At 48.1% G+C, this 24,958-nt stretch overlaps 11 protein-coding genes across 11 annotated transcripts; 6 read left to right on the forward strand and 5 right to left on the reverse strand.

Annotated features, from left to right (window-relative positions):
* Nucleotides 1-269: 269 nt before the first annotated feature.
* On the reverse strand, nucleotides 270-1,866 carry ONS95_002777 (uncharacterized protein; the record flags this gene model as incomplete). The annotated part of the gene is made up of 2 exons (XM_058496055.1): nucleotides 1,014-1,866; nucleotides 270-790 (listed from the first exon to the last, which is right to left on the reverse strand). Exons 1-2 carry the CDS (start codon nucleotides 1,303-1,305, stop codon nucleotides 270-272), a joined length of 813 nt encoding a protein of 270 aa, XP_058354785.1. The 5' UTR covers nucleotides 1,306-1,866.
* Nucleotides 1,867-2,067: 201 nt separating this feature from the next.
* Nucleotides 2,068-2,510, forward strand: RPS30A (ribosomal protein S30A; the record flags this gene model as incomplete). Its single annotated transcript, XM_058496056.1, has 3 exons — nucleotides 2,068-2,127; nucleotides 2,328-2,432; nucleotides 2,487-2,510. The coding sequence occupies 3 exons, from the start codon at nucleotides 2,068-2,070 to the stop codon at nucleotides 2,508-2,510; spliced, it is 189 nt and encodes a 62-aa protein (XP_058354786.1).
* Nucleotides 2,511-3,914: 1,404 nt separating this feature from the next.
* ONS95_002779 (uncharacterized protein) lies at nucleotides 3,915-4,253 on the forward strand (the record flags this gene model as incomplete). The annotated part of the gene is made up of 1 exon (XM_058496057.1): nucleotides 3,915-4,253. The coding sequence occupies one exon, from the start codon at nucleotides 3,915-3,917 to the stop codon at nucleotides 4,251-4,253; it is 339 nt and encodes a 112-aa protein (XP_058354787.1).
* A 1,069-nt stretch (nucleotides 4,254-5,322) lies between these two features.
* On the reverse strand, nucleotides 5,323-5,659 carry ONS95_002780 (uncharacterized protein; the record flags this gene model as incomplete). Its single annotated transcript, XM_058496058.1, has 2 exons — nucleotides 5,323-5,473; nucleotides 5,586-5,659. 2 exons carry the CDS (start codon nucleotides 5,657-5,659, stop codon nucleotides 5,323-5,325), a joined length of 225 nt encoding a protein of 74 aa, XP_058354788.1.
* A 1,429-nt stretch (nucleotides 5,660-7,088) lies between these two features.
* ONS95_002781 (uncharacterized protein) lies at nucleotides 7,089-10,939 on the forward strand (the record flags this gene model as incomplete). Its single annotated transcript, XM_058496059.1, has 4 exons — nucleotides 7,089-7,092; nucleotides 7,199-7,256; nucleotides 7,346-7,664; nucleotides 7,715-10,939. 4 exons carry the CDS (start codon nucleotides 7,089-7,091, stop codon nucleotides 10,937-10,939), a joined length of 3,606 nt encoding a protein of 1,201 aa, XP_058354789.1.
* A 377-nt stretch (nucleotides 10,940-11,316) lies between these two features.
* Nucleotides 11,317-12,960, reverse strand: ONS95_002782 (uncharacterized protein; the record flags this gene model as incomplete). The annotated part of the gene is made up of 1 exon (XM_058496060.1): nucleotides 11,317-12,960. One exon carries the CDS (start codon nucleotides 12,958-12,960, stop codon nucleotides 11,317-11,319), a length of 1,644 nt encoding a protein of 547 aa, XP_058354790.1.
* Nucleotides 12,961-14,471: 1,511 nt separating this feature from the next.
* ONS95_002783 (uncharacterized protein) lies at nucleotides 14,472-17,515 on the forward strand. The gene has a single exon (XM_058496061.1). The coding sequence runs from the start codon at nucleotides 15,098-15,100 to the stop codon at nucleotides 16,388-16,390; it is 1,293 nt and encodes a 430-aa protein (XP_058354791.1). The 5' UTR covers nucleotides 14,472-15,097; the 3' UTR covers nucleotides 16,391-17,515.
* ONS95_002784 (uncharacterized protein) lies at nucleotides 17,516-19,428 on the reverse strand. The gene is made up of 4 exons (XM_058496062.1): nucleotides 19,246-19,428; nucleotides 18,062-19,097; nucleotides 17,834-18,001; nucleotides 17,516-17,724 (listed from the first exon to the last, which is right to left on the reverse strand). The coding sequence occupies exons 1-4, from the start codon at nucleotides 19,251-19,253 to the stop codon at nucleotides 17,623-17,625; spliced, it is 1,314 nt and encodes a 437-aa protein (XP_058354792.1). The 5' UTR covers nucleotides 19,254-19,428; the 3' UTR covers nucleotides 17,516-17,622.
* Nucleotides 19,429-20,246, forward strand: ONS95_002785 (uncharacterized protein). Its single transcript, XM_058496063.1, has 2 exons — nucleotides 19,429-19,555; nucleotides 19,611-20,246. The coding sequence occupies exons 1-2, from the start codon at nucleotides 19,553-19,555 to the stop codon at nucleotides 19,842-19,844; spliced, it is 237 nt and encodes a 78-aa protein (XP_058354793.1). The 5' UTR covers nucleotides 19,429-19,552; the 3' UTR covers nucleotides 19,845-20,246.
* ONS95_002786 (uncharacterized protein) lies at nucleotides 19,613-21,659 on the reverse strand. The gene is made up of 4 exons (XM_058496064.1): nucleotides 21,407-21,659; nucleotides 21,120-21,360; nucleotides 20,940-21,071; nucleotides 19,613-20,892 (listed from the first exon to the last, which is right to left on the reverse strand). The coding sequence occupies exons 1-4, from the start codon at nucleotides 21,434-21,436 to the stop codon at nucleotides 20,294-20,296; spliced, it is 1,002 nt and encodes a 333-aa protein (XP_058354794.1). The 5' UTR covers nucleotides 21,437-21,659; the 3' UTR covers nucleotides 19,613-20,293.
* A 60-nt stretch (nucleotides 21,660-21,719) lies between these two features.
* On the forward strand, nucleotides 21,720-24,666 carry ONS95_002787 (uncharacterized protein; the record flags this gene model as incomplete). Its single annotated transcript, XM_058496065.1, has 3 exons — nucleotides 21,720-22,620; nucleotides 22,669-22,991; nucleotides 23,038-24,666. The coding sequence occupies 3 exons, from the start codon at nucleotides 21,720-21,722 to the stop codon at nucleotides 24,664-24,666; spliced, it is 2,853 nt and encodes a 950-aa protein (XP_058354795.1).
* Nucleotides 24,667-24,958: the final 292 nt, after the last annotated feature.

Here is a 24,958-nt window from a genome sequence, read left to right on the forward strand (position 1 = left end):
CGGACTCGGTTGGATGGTAGCATACATGCGTGTTTAGTCATCGTTTGTTGAAGTTGTGTGGTGGGGCAGTACTACATACTTATATGCAGAACTGTTTTTTTTTTCGTTAGATTAGGTATGAAGTGTAGATCTGGTCGTGAAGTCATTGATATGAAAGTTGTCTTAATCGATCGTTGGAAAATATGTGCTACCACCTGTACATACCATGCCAGTATACAATCTCTATCCACATATATTCACATCCAAATCCCACCAACCAACCGACCATTCTACAACTCTCCCCTCCCCAGCATCAACCCCGTCACCCACTTCATCCACCCCTCTCCCTCCACATCCTTCCCATTCTCCCTCTCACCCGGCAACCTCACCCCCTCCCACTCCCCCCTCTTCACTCCCCTCCACTCCTCCACCGGAATCCACCCAATATAATTCCTATCCCCAAACCCGCCAATCCAATACACCTCCTGCACCACCAACCGCACCCACTCACTGGTATGGATCGGGTTACCCGGTAACCAGTATTTCGCGTCTGGGTGCGCGGCTGTGAAGCATTGTGCGAGTTTGAGGGAGGTGATGGCGGATGGGGAGATGGGCTCGAGGTAGCCAAGGAGGGAGAACCGCGGGAGGGAGGCGGGGGAGTAGGGAGATTGGTGGTGCGAGGAGGAGGATGGTGGAGTCCAGGTTAGAGAGAGGGAGATGTTGGAGCCGGCTGCGACGTTTTTGAAGGAGGTGGCGATGGTGATGGCGAGGATGGTGGGGTTGCCGGTGGGTTCGCAGTCTGCGAGGTAATCTGGGTAGATGGTGTTAGTGGAATATATGGAAGATCAAGAGGTAGAAGGGTAGATTTGGTGTAAAGCGATAGGGTATTCGTTCAAGTATTAGACGAGGTGAGACGAGGTGGGACGAGGAGGGACGAGGAGGTAAGTAAACAAAGGCGTCATTCCGTCGTTCCGTCTTCCCAGAAAATATAAAATGGCACAAGCAGACTTGAAGAGAGGTTGAGGAAGACATACCCATCAAACCGATCGGCATTCCACCCAGATTCTGTGGCCGCTGCTCATTCGTCTTCTCTCCATCCTCATCCTTATCATCTGAATGCGACTTCGAAGATGGAAAGACAGTAGCGAGCGTTCCTATGCCCGTAAGATGCAGGATTCTCCGTGCGAGAACGGCAGATTCTCTAGATGTTGGGATCCGGTTCGTTGATTCGGAGGGAGAAGTAGGGTTGGAGAAGAGGTGTTGGGGTGTGAGGGCGTTGGCTGCTGTGAGTGGGAGGACGGCGAGGAGGGGGAGGGGGAGATGCATCTTGACTCTTCTTCAAATGAAGCCGAAAGTTGACAGGAATTATGGATAGAGGAACAGACTTTACGAGGGAGGGAGAAGATAGAGGAGATATGAGGAGACCAGCTCGGTGGGAAGAGAAGACTTGACTTGGAGCTATTGGCTTGGGGAGCAGTGCAAAGGCTCAGAAGAGGAAGCCAAGCTTAGAGTGGAACGATCTGATTAGATTACGGTTTCTTGGTTGATCAGAAGATCAAGCTGTTTCGGCTTGAACCGGCGCCGATACCGCGTATCTGCACGTGGGAACATTTTGGCTGTTGAGTTTCCGGGATTGTGGGAAAAAGAGATATACTTGCTAGCTTGGGTTATTTGACGATGCTTGCGTTACTTCCGGTTTCTTTGCAGAGTGGTTCCTGGATTGATGCTGAGCTGACCCGAACACAGCTTTGGGAGTTCCAAGCTGACTAATCCACGTGACTTTCATCTGGCCGGTGTGAATCACAATGCCCTAGCAATTAGCGCCATCCTTAGCGAGCCGCCGCTCGCAATTCCACACTTTCAGAAAATCCCCAATCGACGACGACTTTGAATCTCTCCATCGACAACCACCACCAACCTGTGAGTCTCCATCCTTCAACACCATCCTGCAGCTGCTTTTTGCACCGAATATCACGATCCGACGTTCTGTGGAATCGAGAGTTGCGTGCGAAAGAGCGGATAGTAGCTAATTACGAGTTCGCCACCCAGTATCGACTTTCAAACCCACGAAACCGATAAACCGCAATCATGGGAAAGGTCCACGGATCCCTCGCTCGTGCCGGAAAGGTCAAGTCTCAAACACCAAAGGTACGATATACAAACCATTTGCGATGTGATTTGGGAGATGGAGGGGCTTGGGATGGATGGACGGAGGAGCTTGAACAGGCCGCGAATGATGTTGACACGAGATTGCGATGGATAATTTGAACGGCTGGGCTAGCCAAATCGGACTCGAAAACGATGAGGATGCATGAATAATGAACGAATGCTGATGGAATTACGCACAGGTTGAGCCACAAGAGAAGAAGAAGACCCCCAAGGGTCGCGCGAAGAAGAGAATCACATACACCCGCCGTTTCGTGAACGTTACCCTCACTGGTGGCAAGCGGAAGGTATGTCAAATTCCATCCACCAGCCTTGATATCACCAACTAACAAAATCCCCAGATGAACCCCAACCCAACCACATAAACAGCCAATTCAACAATGAGTGTGGGATAGGGCGTTGCTTTGGTTTGATTATCTTTTGAATGGAATGGACCGACGACGGAAGGATGGAGATGGGGAGGAGGGTACGGCTATGATCAGGACTCGGACAGATGCATGGCTCTTGAATTTGAAATGAAGGGCTTTCTCTGACTGAGGATGATGGATGGGCTTGCTTTGCTTGCTCGTCTTGGTCTGCTGGTGGAATGGAATGCATCGAGATGGCGTCTCTGTTTGTACATTTGACGAATGCCTCATTTGCCTACTCATCTCTCGCCTGCTTTTTCGGAGGTCAATTATGAATTGAGCTCTGATGTCCTCCCATGTGCATCGCTTTTTTGAAGTGGGTATGAGGTGGTCATGATATGAGTTGATGCTACTTTGAAAACGCTGGATAACGTCGGCTGGCATGTGTACGAGAGCTGTGCCGAGTAAGTGGAACGAAAGGATCAACATTGTTTACTCCGTGAAAGATGGTATCGCTCGCACGAGCTGTACTTCCACCTCATCCGCGTCTACCGCACCAACCTCCCCAAACGCGATACATATTCTTCTCTCCTATTCCTGTCATGAGTCCCCTCCCCAAACACCTACATCTCCTGCTTCACCCAATCATACACAGCCTCCATAGTAGCTTTGAGTGCTCAACCGAGTTCAAGCCATTCCACCCTGGTTCATGATCTCTCCCTTCCCCGTCCTCGACCTTGTCATATCATTCCTTAGGTCATTCTCCCGACGCACGAGTAATGTTTACCTAGCAGCTAGCAAGTGGATATCTCCAATCCTTCGCCAACCACCCGTGGACCTAACCTAACAAAATCCATCTCATTCACTTCCCTCCAATCCAATCCACTCACCGTCACCACGCAGCCAAGCGCAACCGGAAGTTCTTCGGGCGGAAATTTTCTTGGTGAGGGAACATATGAGATCATAATTGTGATTCGCTCGCTTTCGAGACTGGTAAGTATGTTTCGACTTTGTTCTATGAATAGTGGGTAATATGGAGACTTTTGTGGGGCTGTAGGAGGAAAGGATGTATGGTGAAGTCATAATGGACCCTGAGATTGGGAGGGGGATAATATCGAGGGTCTTGGGGATGGCATGTATGGAGGAAAGGATTATTTAGGGCGGGGAGGCCGCTGTTTGGGTGTGTGGTTTACAAGACATAATTTGTTGATCGCTCATTGAACTCACTCACTTGCTCGATACTCGTCTGCACTTCTTACAGACAACAATTTCGCTGGAACAAGCACAAGCTAAATATTTCAATACTTGATACTCAAGAACCATCCATCTTAGAGAACGATCTTTAGTTCCTTTCACACTCGCCTACCCTCACTCACCCACACCAAGTCTCTGAGAAACAGCAATCACTCCAAATTCGACAAAATGTCAACAACCAAATCCCCCACCTCCAAATCCACCACCACCACCGCCTTCTCCAATTCCAATCCCAAATCTCAATCTCCCACTCCCTCTCTCCACGAAGACGAATACACCACCACCACCCACTCTCAATCCCAACCCCAACCACTCCATCAATTTACACACCATCAAATCAAAGTCCGAGACTTTGCACCCGGCTCACTGGTCCCCTCAACAGGGGATGCCGAACTGGTGTTGGTGTTAGAGCGTAAGAAGAGTCTGAGGAAGAAGATCCAGGGGCTGGTGTGGAATCCTAGGGCGAGGTATTCGAGGAGGGGGAGGCTGATGGAGATTTTGGGGTGAGTGAGGGGACGTTGATGGGAAGAAAGAAAAGATTTGGGGAAGTGATCTTCAAGAAGATGTCGAAAGCAGGGTCACGAAAGAACGGCACGGAGGCAAGCTTTTGAAGAAGAGTTCGAATATTAAGCGAATTCTTGGGCAGTCCTTGGATGGGACGGTAGATCAGAGGTGGAAGAAGGGAAGACGGATGACTTTGAAGGAGAGGGAAGGGGGGTGGAGTGCAGTGAAGTGGTGCTAGATTGAGGAGTCGAGTTGAGTGACGACGTTTAGTCTGGTGCAGCTATGGGCGGTTGGATGGGTTAGCGTGGGGAGAGACTGGGAAAGGAATTGAAAAGAATGGGGACTTCGCGTTTGATTCTATGGAGACAGCGAGCATTATGCTACAGTATTTCAGGATCCAAGTTTGCTGAGCGGCCATATAATGTGCTTTTGCGAATACCCAATCATCTTGCTGAATCTAATTATTGTTAATTATAACACCTGTGTTTATGCTATGCTATGCTTTGATTTGGTACAGATATGGTTGATTCATCTCGCTTGCTTTTTGCAACACGATATCGACCTTCGCTAGATGTTGTTGATATCATCAATCTTGCTGCAGGTTTAACTATGGCATCTTGCACGTTTTTCTCTCAGCTTCTAGCCTTCATGTCACATGCATAATGTTTACAAATATCAACGCTTTTATTGTTTACAGTACTTTTAAGAAATTCAGAAACGCCCCTAACGAGGTAGTGTAGTTAAAAACTACCCTCCAAACCCATGAATGAGTAAAGGCAAAGCACGTCCAGCGCACCATCCAAGCTGTGTCTGAGGTTATGTCCTGATTGTAAATGTCAAGGAAATTGAAATAATCATCTCCATCACTCTCAGAATCCTCATTCTCATCATTCGAGACCAGTAATCGCTCTCATCGAGCGGGAGGAGCAACAAACAATGGCCGCGTGCTCTGAGATAAAATGGTTATTGGCATTTGAGGAAGACACTAGCAGGCTACGAACGCAACGAGTTAGCAACCAGAACATTACATGAAACTGTCTTAGCGATTAGTTGCAGCCGGACAGGTTTATTACTACTTTGTCATGTTTGTGAGAGCATGGAAAACTTTCTCTCGCATATTCCATTGAACAGTTGGAGTAGCATGCTGGTATCCATCCAGGTCTTCATGGTGTTTGAGGCAACGTTCGGTCTGCTTTTGCATGGCACGGCGTTTGTTATATTTCCTGTAGAGAGGCATTAGATTGGAAGGCCAGTTGTGACAGGGAAGCTTGAGAGGATTTGGAGGCACATGTATCGATTTTCTTTCAGAGTGTGTGGGAAGAGGAGAAGAAATACTTGGAGCCTTTCACATGATCCTTCTTGCGACCGTTACCGTCGTTTCCGCCATTATTTCCGGATCCACCATCCATGGGTTGGTCCGTGATTGCTTTTATAAGACGATTTACTAAAATATGCATGTGTTAGTTGTATTTTGGCTAGCCAGATTTCCTGGGGAGGAGGGCAAGATAGGAGGGATGATGTGGATGAGGATTATGTATCAAACTTTGAGTGTGCGCAGATGTTCTCTGGTCGAGAGTCTTTGGCCCTGACTAGTGCCTATCTGCAACTATGACCATATCAGGAGCTTCGAGCTTGGAATGTTGGTGTTGTTGTCGAAGTTGCGAAGTTGATATCGAGTTTGTGCTCAAGTCGCGATATTGGTGTTGGGAAAGTTCTGAAGGACAAAGCTGCACATTGGTTTGGAGCGAGGCTAGGTTCTTCACCTTCTTTCCATGCGCAATCCTCAAGACACTGACCAAGTCGAAGAGATATCAGTCTCGAGAGATGTTGTTATCTTTGTGTGTTCTGGAGGGGTGTACTTTCCTTCGAGTGTTGATTGAAATTGGAGGATTGTTTTGAAATAAGCGAGAACCGAGCTGTGGGAGCGCTTGGATGGGGTGATGGGACTTGCCAAAGAAGAAAGCTGTAACAAGGATCTATAAATGTCATGGTAAAGTGCTGAAGACCTTTTTGATTGTAAGGACTTCTGATTCAGGTGATCGACCTAACGATTCTAGGTGTAAAACAGAGGCAGAGTAAATAATCTCACGGACACAGGGAGGAAGAGTCAGCCTCAAAGTTAGCTGGGATTAAGATACAGGATTTAAATTCATAATGTCACATTTGTTTTGTTCCAAAGGACAGAAATGCAAGGTCTTGTTACTGGACATTTCTGTTGCGATCGGGTTTGTTTACTTCCTCAGCAACTGCTGATTCTCAGAACCAGCTATTGCTTGCTAACTCTAGGATATGGTATCCAAAATCTCGTTATTGATTGAAGTAGGTTCACTCAGCGTAGTCTGACTAAGACTGGAGTTGTAGGAGCAGGATACCTCTCGGAAATGAAGAGAGGGTTGGTAAAAAGAAGCGAGCACGTGAGGGATCATGTGACTACCGAACTGCTCGTCTTGGATCTCCATCATCAGAAGCTATCGAGAGAATCTGGTAATTGGCTAGTGCACCAAAATTTCCCCTTTCGATGCTATGAAGCCAACACTGAAAGTATTTGATGCGTGTTCACGAGTGTAGAAAAGAGTGGAGGAAATTGCGCTTGCTGCTTTGAGATTAGTCAGATACAAGGCATCAACCTCAGCCTCACCTGCATCCTCAAAATTCGTCCTTTGCTACCTCACAACATATCTTGTTTGATCACCACAACACTCTGACACACCCAGATCGAAGTATACACTCGTCGTTGTTCACACCTAATTGTTACTCCTCGTGAGGCTAGCTGCGATCTGTGCCCAGGCTTTGGTGAACCTACGAGGCTAAGTTCTGAGCCTCGTGGTTTAGATTCGTATGCGTGGGCGTGTCACTTAGATGTAAACTCTACCAGTCGCTGCGAACAGTCTCTTCTTTCGTTCGACACGATATCCAGTGTTACTCGCTACATCTTCTGCGGGATTCAGGATGGCGCCTCAAGTATATACCTGTGGCCCTGAACGATCTCAGTGGGACGAACGCTCGGTATGCTTTGAGAGCTTCCTTCATTAGAACGCTTCGGCTCTCCAGATTCAAAATCAATAATTCAAGAATCCTGTATACTAATGATTTAGACCTCCCGATGATTTATGGGGGAAAGCACTCCAAGGACTCAAGACGGCAGACCAGATTACTATTCGGGAGACAACTACTTCTACAGATCGACTCGCAGTCCTGCAAGATGTGCTTGCACTGGCACAAGGATCAGAGCGTACTTCCCAGGAAAAGCAATGGATATGGAAGAATCGAAAGGGAGAGGTCATCGTTGTTCGTGACCTTTTTGCGAAGATGATCACTTGGATTGAGAAGTTCAAGGGTATTGGTGACACGATTGTACGGTACGATCCTGGACATGCTACTCTGCCATGGGCCGTAACACGTCTGTTACTTCAAGTGAGTCTCTGTCTGGATATCTTGCAACAAAGTCTCTGACAGCTTCATAGGCAGTTGTCAATGATGTACAAACAAATGGAGCTATGCTTGATGGACTTGAGCTGGTCTTCAATCTCATTGCCAAGTCTGAAGTCATCGAACGGCTTTATCTGCGGAGAACGTCTCCGCTTCAGGTACCACTGAATAAATACATTGTCGCACTTTACACTTCTATTCTCGAATTTCTCCTCGAGTCTCATCGATATTTTGGCCAAAGGACAATCAAGAAAATCGCGAAAAGCATTTTCCAGCTTGAAGAATTTTCTGCCAACTACATATCGAAGATCGAGCGGAACATGGCTGAAGTCGAAGGATATGTTCGACTTCTGTCTGGTGAAATTGTGAGCCACGCAAATGCTACGTTGACAGATATATCACAGCGGATGACAAAGCTGGACATGCAATCTGAAAAGCTCGACAGTGTAGACACACGTCTTGTCAACATCCAAGATTCACTACAAGCCGACATAAGAACTCTAAAGCAGACTTTGAAAGATCTGAACGAGCCAACGAATCGACTCGCGCGCCAAATTCGAACACTGGACGATAACTTGAAGGAAGAGGAGCTTTTGAGAATCTTCGAGTGGCTTTCAACAGTCGAATATCGAAGCCACCATCGTGGCATAGCCAAAAGTCTCCTTCCAGGCTCTGGCAAGTGGCTTTTGGAGAAACGGGAATTCAGTGACTGGATGAGCAGAAGCACTTCGTCCATTTTGTGGCTGCATGGTATACCTGGCTCTGAAAAGAGCATGCTAATTGCGCATGTCATTGAGTATCTGCAGAGTCGAAGTACCGAAGACGGCGGATTAGCATACTTCTACTGTGCTCGTAGCGCAAACGAGCCCGAGAGGGCGGATCCGGTTGAAATGCTGAGATGCCTTGTGGAGCAGATGTCTTGCTTGAGTGAGGACGAACCAGTTCAAATGCCAGTTGTCAAAGCCTACAAAGACAGAAAGAAAGCAGCCCGAGGTCGGAGACCAGAGAAGTTAGGCATGGACGAGTGTGTCGAAGTGATGTTGGAGCTATTACAGCTGAATCCTGTCACTTTCATCATTGATGGCTTAGACGAATGCGATCCAACACAACGACAAGACCTACTTGATGCATTTCAAAAGATCATCACAGATTCTGGCAATATTGTAAAGATTTTTGTCAGTAGCCGGGATGACCATGACATTGTTCACCGACTATCGAAAACACCTAATCTGTACATCAGAGCATCTGATAACAGGCACGACATCGAAAGATTCGTGACATGTCGTGTTGAGGAAGCAATCGACAAGGGCAGAATACTTTGCGGGAAGGTGCCTCAAGATTTAAGAGATATCATTGTGGAAACTCTGATTGAAAAGGCTGAAGGGATGTTTCGTCTAGTCAGCCTACACGTTCAGAGCCTGTGTGATCCGAGTCGAATCAAGACTCGATCGAATGTTCTGGACACACTTGACCGACTTCCTTTGGATTTGAAGAGATCCTATGACGCTATCTTTGGTCAGATCACAACATCCCAATACCCAAATCCTGACATAGCAACCCGGGTGTTCAAATGGCTTCTTTTTTCCCAGGAGAAGCTCTCAGCGGATATTTTTGTTATTGCCATTCGATCCGATCTAGACGACCAAGACGCCCCTGAGCACGTGGATATCCTTAGCATCTGCTGCAATCTGGTCATCCATGACGACGAAACTAATACTTTTCGATTTGCACACTTGTCTGTCCTTGAGTACCTGGAGCATCTTGAGGATTTTTCAAAACCAAGCGCCAATGCCTTGCTCGCCGAGCGATGTCTGAGCTGGATCATAAAAAATGGTGAAATATTGGAGCAGGAACGGATTGAATACTTGCAGATATACAGAGATCCTGAACTGATCTCACCGAAGCTGTATGTCTTCACAGGTGCCAGCGTAAGCGCGACTCGGAGATTTTCTGAGCACGCCGATATCTACTGGCCGCAATATGCGCGATTTGCTGGTCCTTTCAGAAACCAAGGGCGTCTAAGAATACTGCTTGAGACATTGTTACTCTTGTCCACAGGATGTCCCTTCAACAATTCCGGACATTTCTGCCGATGGATCGATCGTCTCGACTACCGACCGCTCTACTTTGAGCAAAACCTCATTGTATCCAACCCTCGCAACCCACTATTTGTGGCCACTGCATTCAGCTTGATTGAAGTCGTGGAAGCTCTTATCTTTAATAACCCAACCGCCCGTCAAGCCCAGAACTTATCGAACTTAAATTGTGCCCAAACTGCCGCCAAATTTGACCAATCGGAATCTGTTCGTATTATTCTTGAAGAGAGTAGAAGACTCCTGTTACCAGTAGATTACATCAAGTCTGCGTTGCAGGTGGCAGCACAATGGGGTTGCGCTACAACCTTACGAACAATCTTATGGATGGTAGGGCCTGGCTTTGTATCTCCCGAAGACTTTCAATGTTTTGCCAGAGGCGCATTCGGCATTGCACAATCAACAAGATACGAAAAGGTTTGCGATTTATTTTTCAAAAACAACAACCAGCTTCGAGTCGACGAGCAACTATGGGCATCGGCATTTGAAAATGAGCAGTTTGGGCCTATAATATGCCATGCATTGCTCAAATTTGCAGGCGAGATCAATCTTACAAATGGCCTTATCAGAGCAGCTAGGAACAACCACTCTCACGGATCTGAACTTCTGCAGATAATTCTATTAGCGAAGAATAAGGTCAATTTGCACTTTGATATCCACAAAACAATTGCGGAATGTCGCGACGAGATTTGGATTCCTCAGCTTCTTAAACGATGGGAGAGAAACGTTCGAGATGAAACCATTCCAGGTGTCCCAACAGATCCACAGGCAGTAAAATTAGCGTGGAACCCTGACAGCATGATCATTCTGGAAAAGGCTATGGCGGCAGATATTGACACAAATGGTCTCCTGCTGGACATTGTTCTCAGCCAAGACAAGAGCAGATTTGAACTGAAATGGGACCACCTAGTTGCGTTGAGGAAGATGGAGAAGGCCGCAAATTGTCTGCTGCTCCTACTAGACAAAAATCCAGATATGGATGATGCCGCTATAAACATGATCTTATCTCAGTGGGATGAAAAGATTGTAGCAGCCTTGCTGGAATTTCGCCAAGTGTATATCATGGACGAGGTTATCAAAACGGTAGCTGGAAACTTGAGATCGGGTGCCAAAATCATGGAGTTGCTCCTGCAAGAAGAGGCGGAAATGCTGGATTTAATGGAATGAGGATCTTTATTTCCGATCATCTTGACATGTCTCTCAATCAACACAAAGAAGCTGTGATAGTTGGATTTTCGACGCCCTCAACGACAAGGACAGGAGCTAAGGGGGCAGATGATGAATGCCACCGATCCCCTTATACCGCTTTAGACGGATCAAGAAGTTTGGCTAGCAGTAGGATTCTAAAATGCATCTAGCGGAGGAGACTTTTCCACAAAGCTAGAGTCAATGGAGCAGAAATTATACGAAATTCCGAGTACGAGGAGACTGAGCCAGAAACGAGTATTACGCATTGAAGTGAGGTATCTTGACGCTGAGGACACGACAAACATGGCTATATATACAATACATACGTATGAAAAGAGAGAAATGAGCTGGCAGCGTCAAATGGAATCCCGAATCCTAACAAAATCTCGATATCGTGTCAAAGTCCAACGTCGACATGCTTTGCCATAAATCATCATTGGAATCGTCAGCATGATGAAAAAGAAATCCAGCACGGAAATCGCAATGAAGCAGTCCCGAACTCCGCTGTTCTCCAACCAGGTGCTTGCGGTGAAGGTAAAGATGCAGCCAATAGTGTTATTGATCACAGCCACCCCAACCATGCCCTCCAAAACCATCTCGGGGTATGCGTCCATCAGGTACGCCATGCTCAAATCACCAGCGCATCCCCAGCCAAATCCTATGAGGCCAAGACCGAAATATGGAACTGGCCATTTCCAGCCATACGCGGTCCCTATACCGAAGAGCAACATGCCAGCAGGCGAGAAAATTGCACAAGGGAACATCATCCAGAGTCGATCTTCTGCTTCTCGAATACCATTTCGGCGCTTTGCCATCCAGAACACAAAACGATCGGACATGTATCCACCCCAGAAACAGCCAATAACGGCTCCGATCACACATGGTACGTTCATGATTCCGACTTGAGCGTCGTTGTAGTTCCAGGGAGGGCCATACCAGTTGTCCTCTTCAAGCGTGAGATAGAATGTCAACCAAGCGTCTTGAGCTCCCCACTGGATCCCAGAGTATATGACAGCTGGGAAACCAAAAATACGAAGGGTGTGGAAGAGACGACTAATGTACTGTTTGAATCCTGTACCTTTCAGATTCGGCGCAAGCGTGATGAGCTGAATTCGTTGGAGATACGTCTTTGGCTTTTCATCTTTACCACGCGGTGCGTTAGATCCGGTGTTTGATGTCGACTTCTTGAGATCTCCCGAGGTGCCAATCTTTTCATTGTCTGATGAGAGCTCCTTGGAGCCGTGACTGGCTTCTTGCACGCCGTCGATCATAGGTCCGCTATGTGCTGCACGGTCGAACATCGTTTCCTCCAAACAGAAATATAGAACCAAAATGGTGACTGACGATATGATAACCGAAAGCCAAGGTATCCATCTCCACCCAAGACGATCTGAGACGAAGCCACCGATCAGAGGCCCGAGATATATTCCAACACTCGTCGCTAAGACGTAAATACCGATCACGCTTCCTCTTTGGTGTTCAAATGAGATCTCAGACAGCGACAATTGGACATTGGCCTCTGCAGCACTTTCTGACGCGCCGACAAAGAGCTGGTTCCAGATCGAATCTCGAGTCCCCTTGACATGCGCAAACCATAATGCTCCAATGAGTCCCCAGGTGATGCCTATCAGGTATGGAATTCTTCTCCCGTACAGAGAAGCAGCTGGCGATATCAAGAATGTCCAGTATCCAATTCCGACGAAAAGTACGCCTGCTCCTGTATTCATTGCGCCATAAGATATCCCATATTCCTCGTTCATCCCATCCTGCGCCGAGCCAGCATCGTTCGCAGTGGCAGCTGTGAAGCCTGTAATGAAGAAGAGTAGGATGGCGTGCAGGTACTTTCGTGGGAGGCCCCAATTGAGAGGGTCATTAGGAGAATCGGTCGGTTGTGGCGAGAGGACAATATTTCCATGTCGCTTGAGATGGGAGCTGGCAGCTTGTGCATCGGTTTCGAAGAGGCGCGATGTTCCTGGCAAGATCTCGATTTGGTCGTCCATCTTGTTCGAATGCGGCGTTTACCACGCTCAACGAAGAGCTGCAACAAGCAGAAATTGCCCTTTCGTTGCTACCAGCCTTGCGACCTCAGAATTGTAACAGACAAGCAAAAAATATCTGCGCAAGAACTTCTCCGAAGAAGATACGACGCGTGGACGGTGCCACCTCCGGTACTACTAACAAGTGGAGCGAAGAGGGAGAAGCTTTTCAACTCAAGCTTTCGCCATGGCGGAGAGGGGGTCTTCTTTTCAATGGCTTCGAATTGCCTCTCTATAAAGCTTAAGCAATGAACACGGGATCGCTACTGATAAGAGATCAGCTTGCAGGCAACGGGACACACGACATAGCTGCATTAGGTACAGCCACTTGGGATGTCTCCTTCCAAGCTGTTTAGTGACGATAAGCTCTGGTTCCACCTTTCATTTTCTCAGTGGGTGTGCTCTGCTCTCTAGGGATGTAACATAGTGCCCAATCACTGTTCGGACAGGGACATACTGCCATGAAGACTTGTCAGCCACAGTGCTATCACAACGAACGATCCACAGGGTGCCACTCCAAATCCAATGTCAGCCCAAAACCGTGTTTCTGTAAATGCCCAAGTACAGGACGAGTTGACGAGTATTCATATGGAGTTGCGGCTGTACCTGCTCTTCTCAAGCAAAACATCTCCATATATTCGTCAGGACGTGGACACCAGGCCTCGACGCTCGAGCAATGCTTGTCTTGATGTGATGTCAGCAAAGGCGACTTGTCTCGCAGCTAGAACACTCACTCACTGGCCCCTGTAGTCAGACATCGGCAAGCCCGAATCTTGGCTACCCCTCCTCCACCTCGGCCCGCGTCCAAGCTGCGGTTGTCTCTCCACCAGTTCTGTTTGTTTAATGGCATGGCATGGCAGGACCACATTAAATATCTCGAGTGACTGTGGAATGTATCTCAGTATTCCTCACTTCATCGTAGTGGTCATCTCAGTCTCTGAACACTGCATCCGAATCATGCTTTACCACGACTTACCCACGCTGCGGAGCACAGGGGCAATGGAACTCCCTATCCGGCCGGCGGCATATGCTATTCCATATCTGGGAATCTTATGTACCACCTACAGCGAACGAATGGTAGCAGGTTGTCTGCACCAGGGCCTTGTTCTGGAAGGATTGGAATGCCTTTGGACTCCCCCGTCCTCCCATCCCACGCAATAATGTGCCACGCATACACCTACCCAAAGGCGACTGGTCACAGATAAGGAGCGATAGAAGACGCACTGGCTGCTGCTGCCGTTCGGTCACGGTTCCCCGCAGAAGACTTCTATTCGTCACTGGGAAGATCCATGTGAGACCCTGCACTGTGTTTTCCATTCAGATCGAGAGGTTCGGAAATTGGCGAGTACGTTGCTTCGTATCAGAGACCAAGTGGAGCGATCAAGTGATCAACTGGCTTGGCCGTTGGATCGAAACTACTTCATCGTGAACCTGGACGTCAGCTTCGCATTCACCTCTTTTCTTTTTCCCCGCCAAATCTATCAAGTCTTGGATTCACCAACTCGCTGAACCCAACAATTGTATCAACTGCTACGATTCATCTGAAATCCTCTCTACTCCTTAAACCTCTACTCCATAAACTTTTGAACTCGAGATCTTTCTCTCGAAACAAAAACTTCAATCCACTTGTCATACCCCGCCATCTAGATTTACCCTTTGAACACATACGCAGATGTTGAGTCAGTATGTCAACTCTATTCATATCAGCTCCTGGCGCTTTAAATCAAAACGAAGTAAACCGTCATCGAAATCAAAACGGAGTAATTGCGGATGCACAGATGTCCAGCACTCACTCCGCAATGATTACTGCGATGAATGCTACCAAACTTGAGAATACCACTGCCATCGTGTCTTCCAAGAAACCACAGCATGTCATCATCGTGGGTGCTGGTATATCTGGCCTCCGAAGTGCATCCGTTTTGCAACGCCATGGAGTTGGTGTGACTATTCTGGAAGGACGTCCGGATCGTATCGGAGGACGCATCTGTACCAGCCGTAAGCACGGGAAGGCAGCGAGAGACATTGGTAAATATACCTAGACTAGGCAATATCTTCAATTGTGGGTGGTTGGGCGTTTCTCAGGAAATTGCTTGACCACACAATGTGGGTTGTTTATCCTTCTCCTTGGCAAGATTATGCTCACACTCATACTCTAGGCGCCGCATGGATGCATGAGACTTCTCAGAACAAGTTGGTCCAATTGATTCCAAAGCTAGGCATCGAATACTACTTAGATGATGGGACCCCGCTCTACTACACTCGCGATGGGAGAGCTGGGTCTCAATTCAAGGCAAAGAAAGTCGCTGACGAGTTTGCCGATTATGTTGAGTGGTACTACACCGCCAATCCGGACGCTCCGGATCGCACTGTAAAGGAGTTCGTTGATGAGTTTGTTGAAAAGCATCCTCTCATCACTGCGTCCGAACGCAAATGGGCTCCTCAAGCCACTCGGGAAGTCGAACTATGGATCGGAACATCCATTGAAGAGGCTTCCTCCAAGCACCTGTCCTATTTTCTCACAGAGCGAAATCTCTACATGAAAGGAGGCTACGACAAGATCGTCAACTGGACCGCTCAACCGCTCCTCAAGGACCCGAACATGATCAAAATGGGCCAGATCGTGACCGACATCAACTGGGGGACAACTGACAGCTCTGTAACCGTTCACACCCAGAAAGGAACAACGTACACCGCCGACGCGGTAATTGTCACGGTACCCCTCGGCTGTCTTCGTCGCAACATGATCAACTTCTCGCCCCCAATGCCGTCCTCAATCAAAGAAGGGATAACATCCTTCTCCTACGGCGCCCTCGGCAAAGTCTTCGTCGAATTCAGCGAAGTCTTCTGGCCAAAAGACAACGACCAATTCATCTACTACCCATCTCCCCCCCCAGCCGACACCCCCATCGACGAAACCTCCATCCTCTCCTACGCCACGGTGACCTCCAACCTGTGGATCATGTCCGGCACAAAGGAACTCTGCATCCAGATCGCGGAGCCGCTCACCCAGCGCATCGAAGCCATCTCCCCAGACGACACCGCCACGCTCTTCGCGTTCTTTGAACCCCTCTTCAAACTCATGCGTACGGAGCCGTATAAAGACCTGCCTGATCTCCTGAATATCGAAACTACGCACTGGACGCAGGACCCGCTTGCGGGCTTTGGCTCGTACAGTGTGGAGAAGAAGGGCGATGATGCGACGGTTTTGGTGCGGGCACTGGATGAGCATAGGGAGTTGAGATTGCAGTTTGCGGGGGAACATTGTATTGAGGTGGGCAATGGGTGTGTGCATGGGGCGTTTGAAACGGGGGAGGTTGCTGCCAGGAACTTGTTGGGCGTTTTTGGACGAGAGTGGGATGGCTTGGATACGACGGCTAGGAGCGTTTCGCCTTAGATTTGTTGCTTCTGTGGGAGAGCGGAGATGGGAGGACGGATGCAATGTGTCTTGAGGTGAGTGAATACTGGATGAAATGCTGCATGATTGGATTCTTTTCTCGGAGGAGGTTAGACCAGAATGGGATTGTGAGTCTTTCGCTTTTTGCAATGTTGATTTCGCTTGCATTCTACTCCAACTCGGGCGTTCTGCCCTTTTTTTTTGGCTGCTATATCAGCTATTTACATAAAATCCAGTCTCTTGTTTCAGTTACAATTTCTCTGAATCTTGATAAACTTGTGCTCCAGCTGTCGTTTTCCACATCTTGAGTGCATTAATCCCAAATTTACACCTACGATGCGCCGTGTTCCTGTGCAAGTGATTCAATTTCCGAGGATTACTGAGTATTATTGCTATTCATTCCACTTCACAACAACCGTGTCCTGCGGCCCAAAATTCAATATACTCAGCTACCTCGCTTCGATTGCGAACTTCGCATTTTCGATCTCTTTCTCTTCATGTAATCATATACTGGATGTTTGATTTCGAGGTCTCCCTGTCATATCCCATCCATTATGGCAGAAACACATATCTGACGGCTTTGACCTGGCTTAAATTTCATACTGGTGCAGATCACTCGTATCATTCGAATAATGGGTTCTTTAGAGTGTTCGTCAAGGTGATTGTAACTTGATAGATAGCAAGTGCATACCGGATTGCCGGAGGGCAAACGAGCTAGATTGTCTGCTCCAAATTGTCAGAATACGCAGGACACAATTCACCATTTAACCCAAAGAATGGGAACACTTGGCGCCGTGTCGTTAAAATTGCGTCTGGAGCTTGTAAAGTCCGATGTTGACAGGAAAGCGAAGCGCAATGTATCATTGATATCAAGATTGTTTCTGAGTTAGTCTATGACGAAGTGATATAATCACTCACAAAATAACAGAGGATTGCCGATTTCCAGGTCCCAGATAAACCATCTCACGTCTTTGGATGCCCAAGTTGTCTGGGCAGAGTTTGTACGTGAGGAGGCAGATGTGCATATTGTCGATCAGGGAGATCACAGGTGATATGCCGAATGCACCATAGAACAGTCACTTACCCAAGGCTTTGGTTTCACAATCTCATGTAGATGATGGGACTTTGATAAAAAAAAAAATAGCTAAGAATGAACAGCTCACTTTACATTTCTAATCTTACATGCATACAATATCTAGAGACACGTGAACCGCGATCCGGAACAGGAGGAATCAAGAAATGATCTGCATCTCCTCCGCTGGCCGGAAATACTCCAACTCCTCATAGTGATTGTGATTACCGCGTCTCTGGTAGGCTTGTTCCTGATGTTCAGCCTATGTCGTGTTAGTTTTCAAGCAGAGCTAGAGCAGGTTCTCTCGTCCGTTGAGGAGTATGGAACTAATAGTACGAGGCGGGGATAGGATTGGAGGGAGATGGACTCACGAAATTCTCTTCGTAGCATTCTCGCGAGCAGTATACTGAGAGGAGATCTTCTTCCAGGCAACACTGGCAGGCGCATAGAGAGGAGGTGAAGTTTCCTGGAGGACCGAGCTTGGGGTAGTATATGCATTTCTCTGCCATGCATCTGTGATCGTGGGCATCGTGCTCCTCCTATACCCGAAGGGTCAGCTTGCGTCCTGAGTGGAAAAAAGTAATGATGAGGAAGCTCACAAAGTCCTCGTTAGCATGCTCCATCGAGCAATATACCGCTCTGCCCCTCTCCCCACCCTTTCGATCCATCCACTCGCAAATCGCACACTCAATAACCTCCTCCATTACCAGATTAATCTCAATCGGACACCCACCCAACGCACATTGCTCAATCCTTGGAGTCGGTTCCCGATCCAGCATCCGTTGATCTTTCTCCGCCTTCTTCTTCTTGTTCTTCAAATACGCACTCTGCGCCATCTTGATATCGCTGAGCTTCCCCTGCAACTCTGAGATCTTCGCCGCCTGAGAGTCCTCGGCGTCTTTGCGCCACGACGCAAGAACTTCATCGTGCGGAACCAAAGCTTCAAACATGCGTGCGTGCTTTGCTTTGATAGCTTTTGCGGCCGGTGGTTCGTTTGGCCCAATTGGTGAGCAGTAGTAGGCGGTGTAGAGCCGGGCTCGGGACTCGGTGTTCCAGGTGTCTTGCAATCGGGAGCTGGCGATTGCTGCGTCAGGGTTGGGAGCGATGGTTGATACGTGGTCTAGGTAGGCGTCTAGGATTTCGTTGGTGGCGCGGTGGCCTTCATTGAAGAATTCAGAGGTCTTGTACTTGAAATCTGTAGTCTTCGAGTCGTCTGTTGGCAGGACAGTGCACAGATCTTGCTTCAGGTGTTCTCGTAGCACGCTTTGGAAGAACGAGTGGATATCATCGAGGGAGTAGACGTCTGGGCTCTCGAAACGACGTTGCATCTCTTGCGTGTAATAAGCGTTACCAGCGTACCAAGCCCTTGAGTCTTTGGAGAGATAGTAGTCGTAGAATGCTTGGGCGATGTCATGCTTTTTCTTGCTGCATCGGTGACAATTGGGTGGACCTTCATGAGGGCCTGCTTCTGGTGAGGCATAGAAGCGATCGATTGTTGCGAGTTTCGATTCCAGTTGCTCTTTGGATTCCCTAAAGTGGTCTCCTACTTGGAGTCGGCGGTCGTGAGATTGAGGATATGATGTGACAGTGGTGTTTGGGATGTGTTGCTGCCCCCGGAGCTGGAGTTCAACGCCACTATCGACAATCAGTACAGATTAAAGCATGAAAGTGAAAGTCTGAAGGAGAATAGCAGTAAGAACAAGCTTAATCGGCTTGTCCAGGCCATAATATTTGCAAATTTGATATCACGTGTGGGAATCACGTGGACGTAATCATAACTTACTCCATCATTGCTTGGTGTAGAAGGGTACTAATTTGAAGAAGACTTAGCAAGACTCGTCAGCTCAATATAACGAGCAGAATGGTAGGTTTTCGCTGAATTGACAATCGTTCGCTGGAACGGAAAACCAGCTGGAACAGTGAGCTTGAGTTGACGTTGAGAGAACCTCAAATCGCCAAGCTTTTCAGACCTCAAAGCTAGCCTGAGCTTGCGGAATTAAGTTATTCCTGTCCCGACAGTGGGACAACTTTGACATCCATTTCTAGCCTTTTCTCTTCAGCCTCACGCATTCAATCAACAACATATCAAGATGGTACCTTGCACATGAACCTTTATGCGATTATCACCTCTAACTTAATTCTTTATAGGCCGACAAACTCCGCGCGCAGCAACAGCTCGAGGCGCTGCAAGCCCGCTACGTCGGAACAGGGCATGCCGATACGACTAAGTTCGAGTGGACTTCCAACATCCAGCGTGACAGCTATGCGAGTTATGTTGGACATCCACCGCTGCTGAGCTATATGGCTATTGGTATGGGAGAGTGTAGGGAGAAGGTTCGCGCGCAAATGATTGAGGTGAGTGGTTTTGGTTTACATGAATAGGCTTCATGGGCCGTGGAGCAGGCGTTGTTTGGGGCAGTGAACGGGAGCTGACGATTGCGGTATAGAAAATGATACAGCCTGTTGGAAAACCACCCGAGCTGCAGGATTGAGCTGGTTGAGAAGGGCTGGGAGAAGGATGCTTCAGTTGGAATGGAAAGTGATGCAAATGGGAGGGGAATAGAAGGGCCCGCGACGATTGCATTGAAGCCCTTGAAACCATATGGCGCAAGATGTCTGATGTGGCGAAGCCATAGACTCTCCTTGTTTGTCAAGGATTGCAACAACGGTCATGGAATGGAAATTGGCGCTGGGAGTTCTAGACATGCGTAACAATAATCGAACTCTGCCTCATTCACCTACAGCTGTGAAGCAGGCCAAATTTGACGGATCGTGCAATGTCCAAAAGCATATGAAGTGCTCATCTGGTATTCGAATTTTACATTAACAACTCATCTCCTACTTTGCCTCCTACTCGACGTCCTGCTTGGACCAGGATCGCCATTCATGGTCACTTCTTCCTCAGCTTCCTCTTCTTCGTCCTCTCCACCATCATCCCCATTCTCACCGGCCCTCCTTACCTCCATTCCCAAGCTTCGCTGTAACCTCTTCTCAAGATCTTCAGGAGCAGTTTCACCATACACTTCGTTTACCAGTCCTTGAATACCCTTATTTCCAATCTCAACTTTACCTCGAGGACCAACTCGCCAGTCAATAGTCTCATCATCGGCCGTCTTCTCAACAGTCTTGTAGATGTACTGATCCTTGATCATCCTCGCGAGTAGAGCTTCGGTAGTGCCTAGTCCTGTGTGCCTGTCTAAGCTCAATCTTTCAAGGTATTGATGCAGCTTGTGGTCTGGTATTGCATCGTTCGGACTTAATGCGATTATCGAGACGATAGTTGTGCACAAACCCATGTATGCCGCTTCGCTATGCTCGCTCCCAATAGTAGACGCAGGCATTATCTCTGGACTTCTGTATTCGGGAGGTAGGATTGTCGTCAGGATGTAGTTGGCGGTTGGTTTCGAGTTACCCTTCGTCTTTAGTGCAGCTGTGTCATATTAGGTCAGGCCAGTAACTGGTCCGCGGGTTTCTGACCTCTCTTCTCTTTCATGGTGTTCTTCGTCTTGACTGGAAGTTCAACCATCTCCATGCCAAACTTCGTCCTCAACTGGTTCTGCGCAGATTCGAATACTCTCTTAAATGCGCCTCGATGTTGTTTCCCAATCACTAGAGTATATCAACATCTCTCCATTCAAAAAGACAGAGGCCGCCAACCTTTCTCGGATATCTCCTGCCTCTTGATACTTTTCCGCTGGAATTCGCACGCCAGAGCATATCGAACCATCTTCTTCACCACTTGATCCTGGCTCTCGTCCAGATCTCCATCCACATCCATCGAGTCCTCTCCTGGCCCCGAATCTTCCTCCGACTCGTCTTCTGATTCCACTGCTTGCTTTCTGCCTCTTTGCGTTTGTCTGGGTGCCTCTTCTTCTTCGGAGCTCTCTTCCTCCTGGACCTGTTTTGTGTAAGTAAAGACCACTATCGCAGTATTCCGAACCTACGGGACGACGTCTGCGCGCGACTGAAGGCATTGTGGATAGTCGAGAACGAGCGTAAGATAGAAGATGGTAGTATCTGAAGCTTAATTCGCGTGATTTATTGGACTATTCCTATAGACTTTTGTTTACAATGGAGGGGTCGTAAGTAGTTGAGAAGAGATGTCTGGGAAGACGCGACAAAGTGCGTGCACGCGACGACCCTGGTCAGCGCGGGCAGCGGCAGAAAATGGCCGAGCTCCGATGCCTTTAAAAAATATATTGACATTGGACAAGCTTCACGCCAGTAACAGAGATCAATGCCCCCTTTATCGCATACATGATACGACCAGCCAGCGGCAGACGGTCGCATATTTGCTTGAGATGCCAACGAGGTTTAGCGAGAAGTCGAAATGCAGCTGCATTTCAGAGAGCCTCCCAGTCCACCTCCTCGAAGCCTCAACAACGTCAAGAACCTCAAGAACGACCAGTGAGGAGGGCTGTAGACGCAGACGTGGATTACAACGTAAACAACAACTTCACTCAAGGTATTGGGAATGCGCTGGACTACAAGGCTTTTAGGAATGCACCTGGTGCAGCTGCAGGTGGGGGAAAGCTGTATGGCCATCGTGGTTTACAGGTGCAGGAGAATCGAGAACGCTTGAATACGACCACTCTTGGAGACCCTGCTGATGTTCTGGTGCTCCGCGATTCGATATTGACTCTCTATGCTGCGAAAGGCTCACGAAGCATGGAGTCCATGAAGCCGGAACACATCGATATATTGAGCAAGTTGGAAGAAGAAAGGGGCCTTGTCGGGTGGAAAGAGGTGGAAAGCAACATCGATGCCTTCAGGCCGGCGAACGAACGCCAGGACTGGGATGATATCAACGAGCTTGTGAAAGAATTGCAGGATGGTTTCACCATGACGCAACTGCAGAAATACATTCGCAATTTCGAAGGACGGCGGGATCCTGAACCGCCAACAGAGTCCTGGGTTACTTCTCAGGAGGATGCCAAAATTCGCAGCGTCACAGCGTGGCTACCAGGAATCTCGGAAATACAAGAATATTTTGACAATGATCCTTTGCGAGGCTATTTCCTGCCGTCACATACCGCCAAACAGAGGGTAGTTCTTCAGTTGTTGCGAGAGTGTTGGATGTTGGAATTGCCAGAATTGGTCGACGGTATTGGACAGTTCGAGATTGAAGTTGGCAAAGAAGATATGGAGATTCTCTTGAGTAAGGTTGCTGTGTTAAATCCATCCAAAATTGGTCTGACATTATTAGTGGGCAACACATCGGTTCTTGACCATATCTATTCCGATCATCTACGCCATGAGGACGAAAAGCTTGAAGCTTTCCGAAAACGAAGCGTTATCCGAGTCACTGCTCCACATATTAAGAAACCTTTCATCGTACAAGAAATTGAGTCTGCTTTGAAACGTGCCCGGAGCATCACCATTTCTTTAGCAGACTTGGTGCCACAGGGCCCTGACAAAATCCAGAATAGACGGGTAGCTAGATGGGCTACCAGAAATGTGAACTCTTCTACACTTCAAGCACTGGGTGCTTTAACTAACTGCACCATCGCTGAGCAACAGAAACAGACGGTGAGTAGTCCGAGAGCTTAGACAACTTTGTTTCTAACACAACTAGTTGACCATATCTTGCATCGACCTCAAACAAAATCCACTGGTCTCTCCAGTCGATGTAGCTCGCCGCCTGCTTTTGACTTCAGTTCAAACATCAGACAGAATTGAACACCAATTGGCAAGTGACGCAGCAACACTAAAGAATGGTGCATTCATTAGACATGAAGTCGGCAATACCCTTCCTTGGAGTGACCGACTGCGGGAATGGGCTCGTTGGACTGCTCCAACATTTAAAGACAAAACAGAAGTCAGCAACCGTGTCGGGGCAGAGACTGTCCTAGTTTCCAAGCCCATGTCCCATCAACGAAAACGGCAGACGCAAGTCAGGACCGGGACCGCACCAACTTACTGGAGCCCCAATTATGTTACGAGAACTTCAGCCATAATGGGAAAAGTTCTACACGCAACGCTCGCCTCCCCCGACTCGCTTCCTCCTCCACTCACACTTGGAGGTAACAATCAAATAAACGCATTCTCTCCACAAGTCCCGAATTTGTCGCGTGTTCTCAGTAAGGCACAGCTTATTAGATACGGAGAGCGAATAGACCATCTTGTACTTCGTTTCTTACCGAATCCCTTTGCACAAACCACTGGATTATGGCAAGATCACAAGGTCGATAAATCCCCGGGGAAACCCCGCGCAATTGGCAGCCAAGCCTTGTCAGCATTTCCAGCCATCGAGATGCGATTTACCATCGACCGCAAGACCAAAGAAACGGCATTAGAAGAAGTTCGAGCCCTTGTCCAAGAAAGCAGAACGGATGTCATGTTACCCCATAACAATGTCGATGTACGCTTCCAGCGACGAACCACCAGTCGTCTTAGCAACGAATCCATTGAGCCCATTCGTGCTTACATCCAGAACAGCAATCTCAAGCTGTCAGGGTCCAAATTGCTGCAAACCCCACCATCTATCCGCATACCCATCGAAAGCCATCTCTGCCGCGAACAAGGCCTCGCACTTCTCGGCGAGGTCGACTCAAAGGGCAACAAGATCCCCACCGCAGCAGTCGGAGAAGTCGAATACCTCTTCGCAGGCCTTGAGATCCACAGTGCCCTCTCATTTGACTATCGCTCGTTGCGCCTCCGCTACACCAGTATCGAGTCCGGTAAAGCAGGTGGCCAGCGCGCAGAGCTCAGCTTACAGCTTCCCCGCGATCACAAGCGCACAGACGAGAAGGCATTCATCAAAATGGCTTACGAGCTTGCCTCCGAGTTCGGTGACCAGGGAACCGGAAGTATTGTTTCTGAGACGTTGACGACGAGGGTGAAGACTGACTCCGATCCGAAAATTGCGAGGATGGTGCCTGGCGATGGACCTTTTGTCGATCGTCCACAGCTCAAGTTCTTTGCCAAACATCTCAATTTGAATTCTGATGTGTCAGACGAGAATGGCGGACAGGAGGCTTCAAATAATGACGTTGCACCAGTGGGAGAAGAATCGAATGTAGATGGAGCAGTTTCGACTGAAGCCACCGGTGAAGGTGAAACAGCGGTGGACGCCCAAGATGTAGCGCAAGCAACTGAGGAGGTAGCGGAAAAAGAGCAAGCTGCTAACGAGACAGCCGAAGAAGATCAGGCTGCTAAAGAGTTGGAGGAGGACCTCAAAAGAATCGAAGATGATCGGATATAATAGTTGAAGTGTTGTGCTGTACGAATATGTTGGTTGTATGTTATGAGACGGGCAGCTTGGATGGATAGCATGCATGGATTGGAGTGTAGCATTTGCATGGAATGGATAAGCGAATGGGAAGCATTGCTTGTATATATGTATTAGTTTGAAACGTAGTCTACTGTGCAATAGGAAAAGAATCCCAATATTCAACTACGGCCTTTTCATGTTTTAAATCTTAATTCTAGACATGATTACAGGTGACATAGCACATCCGACGAGTGTATGTACATGGGAATACCTTCTACTCGCC

Source organism: Cadophora gregata (assembly GCF_030347475.1).
Source record: "Cadophora gregata isolate MNR1 chromosome Unknown scaffold_11, whole genome shotgun sequence".
NCBI classification, from domain to species: domain Eukaryota; kingdom Fungi; phylum Ascomycota; class Leotiomycetes; order Helotiales; family Ploettnerulaceae; genus Cadophora; species Cadophora gregata.

Excerpts from the sequence above, each read along its gene's own strand:
- ONS95_002784 (XM_058496062.1), bottom strand. Across the intron at positions 18,002-18,061 it reads AGCATGCTAACGAGGACTTT|GAGGAGCACGATGCCCACGA; the intron begins GTGAGCTTCCTC and ends CTTCGGGTATAG. Across the intron at positions 17,725-17,833 it reads AATGCTACGAAGAGAATTTC|GCTGAACATCAGGAACAAGC; the intron begins GTGAGTCCATCT and ends AACACGACATAG.
- ONS95_002786 (XM_058496064.1), bottom strand. The coding sequence starts at position 21,436 with ATGCCTTCAGTCGCGCGCAGACGTCGTCCC. Across the intron at positions 21,361-21,406 it reads TCGCGCGCAGACGTCGTCCC|GTCCAGGAGGAAGAGAGCTC; the intron begins GTAGGTTCGGAA and ends TACACAAAACAG. Across the intron at positions 21,072-21,119 it reads GCAGGAGATATCCGAGAAAG|TGATTGGGAAACAACATCGA; the intron begins GTTGGCGGCCTC and ends GATATACTCTAG.
- ONS95_002783 (XM_058496061.1), top strand. The coding sequence starts at position 15,098 with ATGTGGGTTGTTTATCCTTCTCCTTGGCAAGATTATGCTCACACTCAT.